At 54.4% G+C, this 14699-nt stretch overlaps 1 protein-coding gene across 3 annotated transcripts in view; it reads right to left on the bottom strand.

Moving 5' to 3' along the window:
• LOC115639125 (acid-sensing ion channel 2) overlaps positions 1–14699 on the bottom strand; it is a 1118572-nt gene that overhangs the window by 29218 nt on the left and 1074655 nt on the right. For all 3 annotated transcript variants that reach the window (XM_030541526.1, XM_030541525.1, XM_030541524.1), the window contains exons 6-7: positions 11000–11153; positions 9090–9181 (exon numbers count right to left, since the gene is read on the bottom strand). In XM_030541526.1, the coding sequence (XP_030397386.1) occupies positions 9090–9181; positions 11000–11153 (246 nt within the window). The remainder of the gene's footprint in view (positions 1–9089; positions 9182–10999; positions 11154–14699) is intronic.

Below are 14699 nucleotides of genomic sequence, written 5' to 3'. Positions count from 1 at the left end.
GGGACCCATCTGCTGGGAACAGAGACTTCCACGGCTTGGATGAAAAGGTAATTCATTAGGCGAGACACCGCGTGGGTGACAAATTGTGCATTCTGTTCAGGAAATTGAGGTCAAACCTGCCAGCTTAGCTTCAGCATTTGTTCTTGGCACAGGATTTTAATGGGGGGCTGTTGAGCCACCACCTCTTCCAGCTCACGTTTCAGCCTGTGACATGCTGACCTTTCAGATCCTCCTGAAAACTGCCCAAGAGACCCACTCTAGCCATCTGCCTCCCCAGAAACATGGGAACTGGATTGATAAATACACACTGGATCATTGGATGGAGTATGTGTGGTCTACACGTGTTTAGAAAGGAGGACTTTGTAAAGACAGGAGACATATGGAGAGCCACTCATCTCTGGCTGGGCTTGCATCCTTTGACTTTGTCGTGGTTGCTATTTACCAGAGGATTTTTGTATTGAAGCAGATTCTACTCCCAGACTCTCTTTCTGATTTGGCCCTGTACTGGGGATGTACCAAGCTAAGTGTGGGCAGCAAACAGACAGCCTGTGCTGGGTGCTGGCTCTGTGGCAGCCTCAGCAAAGAGAGACGTGGGAGTAGGAGAGAATACGGGGGTGAGAGGGAGTGATGAGACTCCTTGGCCTGACATGTTGGCAGGTGGGACATGAGGGGATTGGAATCCCTTAGAAAAACGGTGACAATACAGAAGAGAGATTCCAGTTTATAAAAGGAGCCTTAGATGAGTGCGATGGAGATGAGCAAAGCCACAAAATTCACCAACAATGCTACTAATTCTAGCCGCTCCCGACAGCCACGTCACCACGGCGCCCTGTGCCGAAGCCTGCAGCTCTTGCTGAACAAGCAGATTGGTGGGGGACATCCAAGGAAGAGTCAGTGCTTTGGGGGCTGCAGTAGCTGGTGCTGCTAGTTCAGGTGCTGTCTGCTGGTGGCAAAGTGAAACAGCTCTTCCGCGTTTGTGCTCCTTAAAGGTCCCCCTGTATCCTTTGTAAGGGAGCAGCTACTGATTTCTGGGGTCTGATCTGCACTAGCTCTGACTTGAGCAAGTACCCAGAGCTCTTGTAAATGAACATGGTAATTGCACTCACCTCTTGTGCTAAACGGGTTTGCGTGGCTGCCGGGTGCTGTAGGAAACAGCTGCTGTGTCCCACTCCAGAACTAGCTGGAAACGGGTGGTAAATACAATAATCCCGCTGCATCTCCATACCCACTTCACAAGGCGCACTAGGCAGTGGTTATGAAGGCTTTGCCCTGGCTTGGTGCTCCAGAACTGTTGAGTCCTATTAGGCATTGCAGGGGGGCAGTGGCTATAGATATAAAATCACCCTCCCCCTCATTTCAATGGAGTTAGGGCCAGACCTCAACTACCACGGAGTAAATCCAGAGTAACTCCCCAGACTTCAGCAGACTTAGGGTCAAACTGGTCTCAGTGGTGCTGGCATAAATCTGGAGTAACCCCACTTCCAAAACTGTTTTTTCACAGACGAGACGAATCTGGTTCTCCCTCTTCTTCTCACATCAAAGCGGCTGCCCCCCTTCAGTTCCAGGAATATTTCACGCCCTGTTTGTGATTTCTGACTGAACTTGAGCAAACGTAATGAAATTATCCAGCTCTGTGTAGTTCAGTGAGCAGCAGACCCCATTCGAAGCACGGCTCTGCTCTTCGCAGCGGCTCAGCGATGGCATGGAGGCAACACCATCGATCGGGGTTTCACGTCATTCTGCCCAGGGCGAGCTCCCTCGGACTGACTCTGACACGAGTTTATTTTCATTTAGGTGCAGAGCGGCAAGATGCAGCACTGCCTTGGGCTCCGGAGAGAGGACAGATTTAATGGAGAGGGCCCCAGGAAAATCTCTGTAAGTAATTAAGGTCGGCACAGCAATGCCCATACAAGGGGCTGGGTGTTCAGTGGTTAGGATGTGGAAGACCAGCCATCAAGTTCCAGGGCTACTATAGATTTCCTGGGTGACTTCAGGCCAAAATCCTAATAATAACACCCAGCTCTTATCCTCCTTAGATCTCTAGGCACTTTGCCAAGCAAATCAGGATCACTGTCCCCATTTTTACAGAGGGGGAAACTGAGGCACAGGCAGGCGACATGACTTGCCCAAGGCCACCCAGCAGACTAGTGGCAGAGCTGGAATTTGACCCCATGTTTCCTGAGTCCCTGTCCCCTGCTCTAACACTAATCCACACTGCCTCCCGCCAAAGCGAGGGCAAAGTGTTTAGATACTTCCCTAATGGGGGCCACGGAATAAGCAATCCACAGGAGGCGAGAATGCGGCCGCAGTGTAAGTTGGGCCCCATGGTGACGAATTTAAGGATGTGAGCTATCGGATGCATGCAGGTCTGAGATCACTCAGAGAAGACCTCCATAGGTGATTGTCAAAGAGCGGCACGGGAAGGCCAGGTCTATGCGAAGTGGGTCCCCGTGTCTGATCCATACTCCACCAGAGGGGCAGTGATGGGTGCCCCTGCTGCCTGCCCCAAATGTGTAGCCACCAGTCTTTGTCACCGATCTCTGTATCTGTTGCCTTCATGAGTTCGGGATGGGAACAATCTGACGCACAGCAGCCTAAATGCCCCGGTCCAGGGGGCAAGGGCTTGGGAAGGGGGGGCGGGGGCTTGAAATGACAAGTGCACGCGTGCGAGAGAGATTTGACAAACACAAATGAAGCAGCGCTTTCATCAAAGCAACAGGAGAGCCGCCTGGCTGCAGGAAAACCAACTGCGGAGAAACACAAAGGCGGGGGGGGGGGGGCTAGGGATGGCACGGGGGTAACTCCGAGCCAAGGAAAGCCACTGCCAGGATGGGAATAACCCTTGGCCTGCTCAAAGGCGGAGATTTCAATGTGGCCCGTTGGAGCAGGTCTGAGGGCTGTGGCTGGTCCCTCATGCCAGGTGAAAGGAGGGGAGAGCAGGCACACGATCTGTCATGGCTCTGCTGAATGAGGGTGGGAGGTGCAGCTCAGCACCCAGCCCACTAAGCAGGACACGGTCACTGCAGCTCAGAGTGTGCCCCCCGCCCGGTGCAGAGAGGGGGCACAATGCCTCTGATTCAGAGCATTCCCCTCCCCCCTCCAAAAAAAATAGACTGAAGGACGTTTCCTCCTTTAAAACCGTCCTGATCTGTAAATGAATGGGTGACCCCTGGTGAGACTCGGAGCCCAAATAGGGTCGCCAGGCAGGCAGTTTTCGACCAGAAGGCCCGGTCGAAAAGGGACCCTGGTGGCTCCGGTCAGCACCGCCGACCAGACTTTTAAAGGTCCAGTTGGTGGATCTAAGGCAGGATCCCTACCTGTCCTGTCTCCGGGCTGCATCCCGGAAGCAGCCAGCAGGTCCAGCTCCTAGGTGTGAGGCGTGGAGGGGTGGCACAGGGCTCCCCATGCTGCCCCCGCCCCAAGCACCGGCTCTGCACTCCCATTGGCTGGGAACTGTGGCCAATGGGAGCTCAAGGGGTGGTGCCTGCAGGTGAAAGCAGCGCACGGAGCCTCTGCCTAGGAGCCGGACATGCTGGCTAATTCCAGGGTGCAGGACAGAGCCTGGACAGTCAGGGAGTCTGCCTTAGCCCCACTACGCCACTGACTGGAGCTGCCCGAGGAAAGCCTGCACTCCAACCCTGTGCTCCAACCCTGTGTCTCAACCCCCTGCCCCAGCCCTGATTCCCCCCAAACCCAGAGACCCCTCCTGCACTCCAAACCCCTCATCCCCAGGCCCAAACCAGAGCCTGCCCCCCCCAGATGGAGTCCTCACCCGCCTTGCACCCCAACCCCCTGCCTCAATCCACACCCCCTCCTGCTCTCCAAATCCTTCAGCCCACCCCCAGCCTGGAGCTGCCGCCTGCACCCAAACCCCTCATCCCTGGCCCCACCCAGAGCCCACACCTCCGCCCAAATCCCATACCCCCTTCTGCAGCCCAACCCCCTGCCCCAGCTCAGAGCCCCCAGCCGCACGCTGAATCCCTTGGCCCCATCCCTGAGCCTGGAGATCCCTTCTGGCACCCCAAACCTTCGTCCCTTGCCCCACCCCAGAGCCCACACCCCCAGCTTAAATCCTGTACCCGCCTTCTGCATCCCAACCCCCTGCCCCATCCCAGAGCCCCCACCCACACTCTGAATCCCTCGGCCCCACCCCCAGCCTGGAGCTGCCTTCTGCACCCCAAACCTATCGTCCCCGGCCCCAGCCCAATGCCAGTACCCTCCTTCTGCATCCCAACCCCCTGCCCCAGCCCGGAGCCCCCTCCCGCACTCTGAATCCTTTGGCCCCACTTCCCAGCCTGGAGCAGGGGACATGGGTTGTGCATGACCTCCGGGTCGGAAAGGGTGCAGGCCATGCATGACCCTGTGTGGGGCATGGACTTTGAGTGACCAGAGTGGGGGCATGAGCTGTGAGTGTCCCTGTGTGGGGTGGTGGCGTGGGCTGTGAGTGTCCCTCTGTGGGGTGGTGGTATGGGCTGTGAGTGTCCCTGTGTGGGGTGGGAGCGTGGGCTGTGAGTGTCCCTGTGTGGGGTGGGAGTGTGGGCTGTGAGTGTCCTTGTGTGGGGTGGGAGTGTGGGCTGTGAGTGTCCCTGTGTGGGGTGAGGGTGTGGGCTGTGTGGCCCTGCGTGGGTGGGGGCTGTGAGTGACCCTCTGTGGGGTGGGGGCTGTGAGTGTCCCTGTGTGGGGTGGGGGCATGGGTTGCAAGTATCCCTGTGTGGAGTGCGGGTGTGGGCTGTGTGTGGCTCTGTGTGGGATGGGGGCATGGGCTGTGCGTGGCCCTGTGTGGGTTGGGGGCTGTAAGTGTCCCTGTGTGGAGTGCGGGTGTGGGCTGTGTGTGGCTCTGCGTGGGGTGGGGGCGTGGGCTGTGAGTGTCCCTGCTTGGGGTGGGGGCATGGGCTGAGTGTCCCTGTGTGGGATGGGGGCTGTGAGTGTCCCTGCGTGGGGTGGGGGCGTGGGCTGTGAGTGTCCCTGCTTGGGGTGGGGGCATGGGCTGAGTGTCCTTGTGTGGGGTGAGGGCTGTGAGTGTCCCTGTGTGGGGTGGGGGCGTGGACTGTGTGTGGCTCTGTGTGGGGTGGGGGCTGTGAGTGTCCCTGCGTGGGGTGGGGGCGTGGGCTGTGCGTGGCCCTGCGTGGGTGGGGGCGGGGCCTGTGAGTGTCCTTGCGTGGGGTGGGGGCACAGCCAGGAGACAGCCTCTGAGCTAGGCTGTGACCTGCCATATGCAGATGTCTGAGCCTCCCTGGCCGAGTGCCTCCATGGCCGTCACGCAGGCCCGAACGGCTCGGCGGGTCAGGGGGGCCAGCTCTCCGCCCCTGCTCGTTTGTCACGGGCCAGCTCTGTCCCGAGGCCTCTTGCCCAGTCCCTAACGGACCCGGACTTGGGCACCGTGAGCAGGGACAGGCCGGGTGGGCTTCCCAGCCCATGAGCTCGGTGACCGAGGCCTGTCTCTGCAGCCTGCTTCGCCCCGGCCTGGCCCGGCAGTGCCCTGCTGACAGTGAGCCGTCCCTCCCCAAGGCAACGCTGATGACTTCAATTAGGGTTCATGGTGCTCGTTAGCAGCACGTCACCGGGCTCGAGACATGACAGGTCTCTTGCCTGCATTTTTCAGGCTCCCCCATCTCCTGCCTCTGCTGGCTTGTTATAAACAGAATAAAGTGATTTGATGTCAGCGCTACCTGCCCGGGAGACTGGCTGGGAGACTCCCCCGCACCCTACAACGGCAGGTGTCTTGCCCTGCTCCGGGGCTTCCTGCACGGCTGGGCACTGGGGCTGGCTCCTGCAGCTGACAGGTGCCAGCCAGGACCGTGGCCCATTTCCCACACTGAGCCTCCAGATCCTGCTGGAGTCCAAACTCAGACTGGGCCCTTATTCCCGACGGGTGGGAGGGGGTAGATCGCTGCTCTGTGCAATGCCCAAGGCTGGGGGAGTGGTAAGTCCCTGCTGTGTGAGATGCCCCAGCATGCAGGGGGGAAGACCCCTGCTCTATGGGATGCCTGGGGTGAGGGAGGGGCAGGTCCCTGCTCTGTGTGAGGCCCAGGGGCAAGGGAGGGGCAGGTCCCTGCTCTCTAGGTGCAGTGGGGGACGGGTAGGTCCCAGCAGACACTGCCTGAGGATCTGTGGGGTGCTGGGAGGTTACAGCAGGAGCGTTACTGCAGCCAGGCGGTTTTTGGCAGGGCTGATTTCTCTGAGACAATGCATTAGCATTAGGGCTGCAAAGACCAGGAGGAAGTTTGTCGACAGCAAATATTTGGTTTAATCCAGCTCCTCTCACTTGTCTGGCTGGAACAACACAGAGAGCAGATTTCAGGCCCTGCCACTCATTTCAGTATTTGCAGAGAAACACTGACAACAATTGCTACCCTCGCCCTGCGGCCTGTGACCGGAGTGTCCAAAGCCATGGGATTAAACTGGAACAGCAGGTGAGTTCAAAGCATATTAAAGCAATGGACTCAAAGCCCCAGCCAGAGCTAAGCACATGCTCTGCCAGCTTCCTGCACACAGCTCTGCCCTCGCAACTCAGACATGACCCACAGCAACCCCGGATCCCCAGTCTGAATCCTCCCCCACCATGCTGCTGACTTGCTGTACACCCCACATTCTCTGCAAAGCACCTCAGCCCTGTCTCATAGCCCCCCTGCTATTCCAGTCCAAATCCTCCCCCACTGTGCTGCTGACTCACCCTACATCCCACATTCTCTGCAAAGCACCTCAATCCTGTCTCATAGCCCCCCCCCAGCTATTCCAGTCCTGGGCCTCTCTTGAACAGAGATGCCAATGGCCCTGAATTGTGTAGCATCGGACTTTAGCTCTAAGCAGCGACCCCCGAGGTGGGTAGGGGCACACAGCCGGCCTGTCTGCTTCAGGGAAGCCAGACAGGGTTAAAAGAAATGTAGCGCTTGATTCTGTCCTGGCTCTTGCCTGTAATTGAAGGAGCTGGGAGCTGTAATAACCAGAATTAAAGGATTCACCAAGGGATGGGAATGAAATCAGATGCCAACAGGTGAATTCAAATGGGCAAGCTCCCCTCTCTGTCCCGCAGCCCAACCCCCATCCAAGTTTGCAGCCAGCCTCCAGTTTCAATTTGTTTCCTTCCTCTGGGAGATTTAACCTCCGAGTGTCTCTCTTCATTTAAAGAGACAAATTTAGCTGCCTAGACGTGTTGGTGCAAAATCAGGCCCTTATAACTTAATGCTACATGAGAGGCAGGTGGTGGATCACTGGACACCAGCTAACTAGCTATATGGTGCATCAGAAAACAGAGACAACAATGCGGAGCACTTCCCTTCTATCTATGACCCTGGCACTGTGATATCTGAGCACCTCACAATGCAGTTGCCCTCTTAACCCGCCCTGTGTGGCAGGGCAGGGCTGGAATTCTCACGGTATAACACAGTGAGACTAAAGGACTTGCCCAAGGTTGCGCCGGGCGCTTTGTAGCGGAGCAGAGAATGGACTCCAGGGCTCCTGCATACCAGGCTAGTGCTCTGTCTGCTACCCCATATGTGCTCAGTACCACAGAGTGAAGGGGCCCAGGATCACAGCTGTGGTGGCGGGAAAGGTAGAATGAATTCAGCCCAGGTGAAAGACACTGGGCTGCCAGCCCTGGAGACTGAAGCCCAGTATTTCTGGACAGAATGGGCACCCCCTGGGCAGGAGCAGGGTAAGCTGCCCGCACCACTGCACTTCACTCCCATTCAGCCCTGGCCTCTCTGCCTGGGCATACAATTAATGCAGATTAGGACATGGGTTTCCCTAAGAGCTGGACTGGGACCCACTCAGGCATGCACAGGATCCTAAAGAGAAACAATCTCCAGTCACGAATGACTGCGGTCATAGTGCAGCCAGCAGCTGGAAGCACACAGCATCCCCGCGCCTTGCCAACTCCTTGGGCCGCTCAGCACACCCGGCTGAAGCAGCCACGTGTCCCAGTGGCTCTGAATAAGGTAGTGATTGCATGGAGCAAAGATGGGGTCAGTGCCCTGTTTCTCTGGGACTGGTCTTGTTCTGACCTTTGCTGGCATGGACTAGCTTTGGTTCCACTCTCCTGCGGGGTTTGCTCCCTGGCCCGGGCCACACACCCACTGGGTGGTGGCAGGAAACCCAGAAATGGATTTCAGGCCACGTGAGTGGGTGTCCACCCCATGCGAGCCCTGAGTGGGTTAATAGGGTCCAGCAGGGACCAATTAACCTTCAATGCTGAACTGGGAGGAGAGCCAGGGCGCTAATGGCAGACAAAGCCTGGCTGGGGGAGGAGCTGGGCTCGGATGATAAAGCCAGGAAGTGAGAGCAGGAGGGGGCTGCAGGGAAGGGGCTGCAGTTGCTCCTTACAGGGAAAGGGAGTTGGCCAGGGACACGGAGGAGGTTCAGGGGCAGAGTAAATGCTGGGGTCCTGCCCTGGACTGGAGAGTTGGGCAGGAGGCCGAGACTGAATTAACTATGGGGAGCAGAGGAAGCTCCAGAGATAGGCAAGGAGACAGAGAGGAAGGTAGGAAGGAGCCTAGCGAAACAGGAACAGGGTCTGAGTCTGAGCAGATCTAGGTTTGCTAGTCACAGGGTGCCTGGGCTGGATCCTGGAGCAGCAGGTGGGCCTGGGCTCCCCTACCAGCAGCTAGGAAAGTGTCACCATGCCGGGAGTCGAGCAGAAGACTGCCCGAGACGGCATCCAGATAGCTTGTCTGGTGGGGCTTTGTTACCCTGGAAGGGCGGGGCGGGGGACTACATAGTGATCTAGCCGGAGGGCTGAGTGCCAAAGAGGGAGCACCCTGAGTCATGGAGAGAGAGAAGGGCCACAGTGCAAGCAACTGATGGAAAAAGGGGCGCCAGATGGGGCAAGTGCTAATTCCCAGACCCAGCCACAAGGAGGTGCACACGCAGTGAGTGGACCCCTTCACAGACCATGATGGAAGAGCAAGTGTGGTTACTTTTCCAGTTCTCCAAGACCACTGGGTCATTTCCCAGGCCATTAAAAAGCAAACTGTGCACACCCTCAACCTGCATGCTCATCTGCACACCACATCTATTCTGCACACCCACCCCTCCACCCACCCACGCCCACACACAAAGGCAGAAATTCATACGGTAAGACCTTCACTTACCAAGTAAAGCTGCCACTTCGTATGCTTTCTTCTGCTCAATTGTTTCATAGTTGAGTGCTTCAAAAAATATATCCAGCACGAGAATATTCTCTCTGTAGAAACAGGACAAAGCCATCAGAACACCAACCCTGGTCACTGCATTTGCCTTGTAACAGGAAATGAAGTGGGATTAGTTTGCTTTCTCCTGTTGTCCCTGCTGCTTTCTCTGTGGAGGCCTTGGCAGCTCCACCAATGCAAGCTGAAATTCAGAGATTTTTAAAGCCAGAAGGAGCCATCATGACCATCCAGTCTGATCTCCTGCTTAACCTAGCCAGAGATTCCTGCATCAAGACCAAATCTTGTAGTCGAGCAAGTGCGTATTTTTTAGAAAGAGACACCTGGTCCTGATTTCATCTTTCTCCTGCAGGGAGGGCCTGCTTAGAAAGGCAGGTGACACAAGGACCCTTAACACATGGAATCACTACCAGTACCTCCATACTGATCCTGGGCACCGCAGGAGAGAGGGAGAGTCTAACTTTTTCTTTGATGCATCAAACTGCTAATTCCGCCTATCCGCCCTCTAGATCTCAGGTTCATACGGGCTGCGCCCACACCACAGAAAGATGTCTTTGCAGCAGTAAAAGGCGAGGTTTTCAGATCGTGACAGCTACCTTGATTTAAAAGCTAGTGGAGCCAATGCAGAGGGTTGACCTTGAGTAGCCATATTCAGGTAACAGCTACTGGTGCCTTGTCTCCACTTGGATTTTACACCGTAGGTCCATGTAAAACACACTCACTTCTGCAGTGAAGACACAGCCAGAATGTGGCGTTAGCAGAGGACGGTTTAGGTCCTGAAACGATCTGGCCTGGGTAACCCTGTTTTACAGATGCTATTCACTCATGATACCTATTTATCTATGGTGTTTATCTGGCCCCCGTGACCATAGCATCTGAGCACCTCACAATCTTTACTGTATTTATCCTCACAACCCCCCTGGGAGGCAGGGTAGGACCGTTATTCCCATTGTACAGATGGGAAAACTGAGGCACAGAGAGGCTCAATGACCTGGCCATGGTCACAGAGGAAGCTCCCAGCAGAGCAGGAACTTGTATCAAGGACCTAGGCAAGTGTCTAGCCACTGGGCAAAGTTACTTTTCTGAGCTCAGCTAACGACTCTGCATGTGCCTGCATTCTTCTCCACCTTCAGCTTTCCCGTCAGAAAGATGTTAGACCTTCAGCTTCCGGTTACTGACACCTGCAGAAATGTGAACAGCATCCTTGCGGCAAGCAGCCTCTTATTACTACTTGTGTGACTCACAGGGCTGGGTGCTGCACTGACACATGTTGAGGGACAGTCCCAGCTCTGAAGAGTTTACAAACTACATAGACACAGGGCCGCCCGGGGTGGGGAGGGGTGCAAGTGGGGCAATTTGCCCTGGCCCTGCAGGGGCCCCCATGAGAGTTTTTCGGGGCCCCTGGAGCGGGGTCCTTCACTTGCTCCAGGGCCCCCAGAAAACTCTTGCAGGACCCGGGCCCCCGGAGCTTCTTCCACTCTGGGTCTTTGGCAGCAGGAGGTCCTTCCGCTCCAGGACCCGCTGCCAAAGTGCCCCAAAGACCTGCGGCAGGGGGTCCTTCTGCCCCGGAACCCACCGCCGAAGTGCTGGGTCTTTGGTGGCAGGGGCCTCTCACCGCTGAAGACCCCAGGCCTCCTGAATTCTCTGGGCGGCCCTGCATAGACAAGGAAAAAGGGGGGAGAGGCAGCGATTTGCCCAATGACAGCACAGCTGGGAACAGGCCTGAGATCTCTTTGTCCCTAGTCTGCATGGCCCCGGGACAGCCATCCTGTCCGCTCACGCCACCCACTCATACCATCACCACTGTGAAAAGAGAGGAACCAGCAGCACTGGGAGGAACCGATGCCCTCACTTACGAGATGTATTTTTCAGACTTGTTAAACTTCTTCTCCAGGTACTTGGCTGAAGTCTTGCTGGGGATCTTCACCATGGAGAGTTCTTTGTTGTACCTGGTCAGGTTACACGGCATGCTGCAGATACAGTAATTGCTGTCCTTTTCAGCAAGCAAACCTGCATACGGGAGAGGGAAGCGGGTCTCAGGCAGCGTCCCAGACAGCTCACAGGAGAGCTGGGGTGGGGTGGTTCAAACGACCCCTTTCTTCTTGATAAGTCAAAGCAAAGGGAGGATGGAAGGGACTTCCCTGTCCAGGGAAGGGCCGAACAAGCCAACCCTTTGATAAAAAGAGGCAGAATTTCCAACCATTCAATCCATCCCTCCTCTGCAGCAGCCATTCCTATCAGCCTGGGAGATTGAAACAGCTCTTCCCGAGACTGGTCCAAAGCCCGGGTTTGCTGGGGTGGACAGAGGAAGGGGTGCCCTATAAAGGCTGCATATGCAATGTTACGCAGCTCTTCCATCTCCAGCCAGGTTTGATCTCCACCCTGGGGCAATCCAGAAGGCTGCATTGGGATAAAGGCCTTACTGGAGAGATTGGGATCTTGAAGATGGTGGGTAAAATCTTCAAAAGCATCTAAGTGGCTTAGGGACCTAAGCCTCATTTTCAAAAGTGACTTAGGCCTGGTCTATATTTAAAAGGTAGGTCGCCATAGCAACATCGCTCAGGGGTGTGAAAAATCCACACCCCTGAGCACCAAAGCTATGCCAACTCCTGGTGTAGGCACAGCTGGGTCAGTGAAAGAATGCTTCTGTCACCCTAGCTACCATCACTCGGGGAGACCGTGTTCCTACAGCAACAGAGAAACCCCGTCCATTGGTTGGTTACAGCAGCACAGCGATGACACCACGGCTGGGCCATTAGAGGCCCCGGTAGACACGGCCTTAGGTCCAGATTTCTAAAGGTATTTCGGTGCCTAAGGATGCAGGTAGGTGCCTAGTGGGATTTTAAAACTGCCTTGGTGCCTAACTCCCTTTGGGAGCTTTTGAAATTAATACTAGATGCTTACTGGTGTCTTTAGTCACCTAAATGCCTTTAAACATATGGCTCCAAGTGCCTGAGCCATTTTAAAAAAAGGACTTAGGCTCCTAAGTGACTTAGGTGCTTTAGAAAATGTTACCGTTTATTTCTATCCTTGGCTTTTAGCTAATGTGGTGTCAGAGGTGTGTTACATGGCAATTAAAAGAGATTAAACAGTATGGAGATGATCATCTTAAGGGAATTTCTATTAATATTCCTCCCAAAAGCCTTACAGCTTGGACACACGGTTAAAGCCAATCCAGACACGCAAATATTTCGGCATTTCACAAACAACCGGAACTCGAACACAGCACAGGTCCCTATGGACTGCCCTGCCACTCCCCTCAGTGACTTATGGGTATGTTCATCTGCAGAACATACAATTAGTGGGCAGATGCTGAAATTCTCTGTAGGTCCATCTGCTGTGTCACAGTTAAGGTTGTTTGCGAACACATCAGATGGCATGTTACATGGCGTTTCTGAGAGCCTGCCATTTCAGAACTGTCTATCCAAAACTTTTGAAACGCTGCAAGAAAATTCTCTTCTGAGCCTACAATGATCCCCAAATACTATTATTATTGTTTGCTGGGGTGTATAGCGTGAGCTCTGCATAGTAAACAGCCACACCTACATGTGGTGTTTGTTTGCAGTTGGTCCTAGCAACTCACTCATCAATCATTAGTGGCTCCAAGTAGCTACATGTGCTGTGCAACACAGTGACCATGCCTCTGGGACCATGCTCCGGGACCTTGCCTCTGTTGGCATGCTAAACCTCGTGATCATAGCTAGCAGCAATAGCCACTAGCGAAAGGGAATGTATGGCTGTCCAAGTGCATCGTGTCTCCTATGGTGAAGCTGGCAAAACAACTTTCAAAGTTGGTGGAAGCGGTGATGGAGAAAGCTAGTGGACATCTTAGAGCTTTGGTGCAGATGGATTGTGATACACTGGTCAATCACAAAGCCAAGGAGTCATGGCCAAACATGTGGAGACTGCTGGACCATAGAAACTGAATGAAGACTGGAAAGAGAAAGAAAAGTATCCGAGCTCGGTTGTCGCCTGGACAAACAAGGGCTGTGATCACTGATCAGATACTGAGGCAGGGCAAAAAGTATGAGATCAGAACATAACAACAGGCAGAACAGGAATTACATGATGAACTCAAAGGACAAGGCTTGTTGGAACATGGAATGGAAGAACATTATATGAGGCTGGAGGACATGTGGTAATGATGCACGAGTTGAAAAGATATGAGTGGGAAATCATTAGTCTATGTGAACCAAGATGGGAAGGCAAAGGAGAATTGACAGGATATTAACACTGGGAAGAGAAGATGGCGGACACCAGGACAGAGTTGCACTGGTGATAAAGCCTAAGCCACGCCAGGTTCTTATAGCATTTAACCTGCTATCTGCTCATATGTTGAAGGTGAGATTCAGAATCAAATCTCACTGAGTTACAATAGCACAAATACACGTGCCAACCTCAGCAGCCCCCAGAACTCGATGAATTTTATAACGCTCTACAGAAAACAATACCAGAAGTTTCAAGACAAGACTGTCATGGATTCACCAGGCGATGCTCTGGAACTGCTCCCCACCAAGCCAGTCAGGACTTTGGAGAGCCTCCTCTCCCTTGGAACAGACTTGTTCAGGGCAAGAAGCTCACACGTCTTCACCTCCTGGGTCTCTCCTTGGAGCATTCAGCATCCTCTGCCCCTCTGTGCGCTTCCCACAGCGAGCCTGCCCTAGCGGGGTCCTGGGAAGCCACAAGGTCCTGCACCCTCACTTTGCAGTCAGATGTGACTCAGCCAGCCAGTAACACAGAGGTTTATTAGATGACAGGAACAGGGTCTAAAACAGAGCTTGTAAGTACAGAGAACCGGACCCTTCGGCCGGGTCCATTCTGGGGGGCAGTGAGCCAGACCCTCCACATCTGCAGTTCACTCCTCGACCCCAGCCAGCTCCAGACTAACAACCCCCTCCCCGCCCCTCCTCTCTGCTCAGCTCCTTTCCCGGGCCAGGAGGTCACCTGATCTCTTTGTCTCCATACCTTCAGCTGGCACCTTTGCAGAGAAGGGGCCCAGGCCATCAGTTGCTAGGAGACAGAGTGCCAGGCATTTAGGTGCACTGGCCCTTTGCTCTGCCAGATACTTAAGAACTGCCATGGGGACACTGAGGCACCAACACAGTATTCAGAGAAAACATTAAGAACATTCCCAGTTCGTCACAAAGACATATTATGCTGATGGGAGATTTTAATGTGAAAGTAGGCTAGGACTGGAATTCCTGCGCTGAAGCAGTAGGCAGATTTGGATTAGGTGAAGAAAACAGGAGAGGAGAAAGGCTACTAAATTCCTGCCTAAGCAACAATCTGCTGACAACGACCATGCTATTTCCACAAAGCAAGCCATGGAGGAAGTGGACGTGGCTAGCACCTGATGGGCAAAAGAAGAACATGGTAGACTTTGTGCCTGTGAATCACAGATGGAAATCAAATGTGTTGTTGATTTGTGGCTGATATCAGATCAGATCAAATGTTACTGCTGGCATCAATGAAGTGAGAGCAATCTGAAAAGCGCCAAGAACTGAAATCTATGACACGGGCAAGTTCAAAGAGTCCGATCTGAGGAAAGAATGTGCC

Source organism: Gopherus evgoodei, chromosome 23 (genome assembly GCF_007399415.2).
Source record: "Gopherus evgoodei ecotype Sinaloan lineage chromosome 23, rGopEvg1_v1.p, whole genome shotgun sequence".
In the NCBI taxonomy this organism is placed as follows: domain Eukaryota; kingdom Metazoa; phylum Chordata; order Testudines; family Testudinidae; genus Gopherus; species Gopherus evgoodei.
This window is presented reverse-complemented; position numbering and strand designations above follow the sequence as displayed.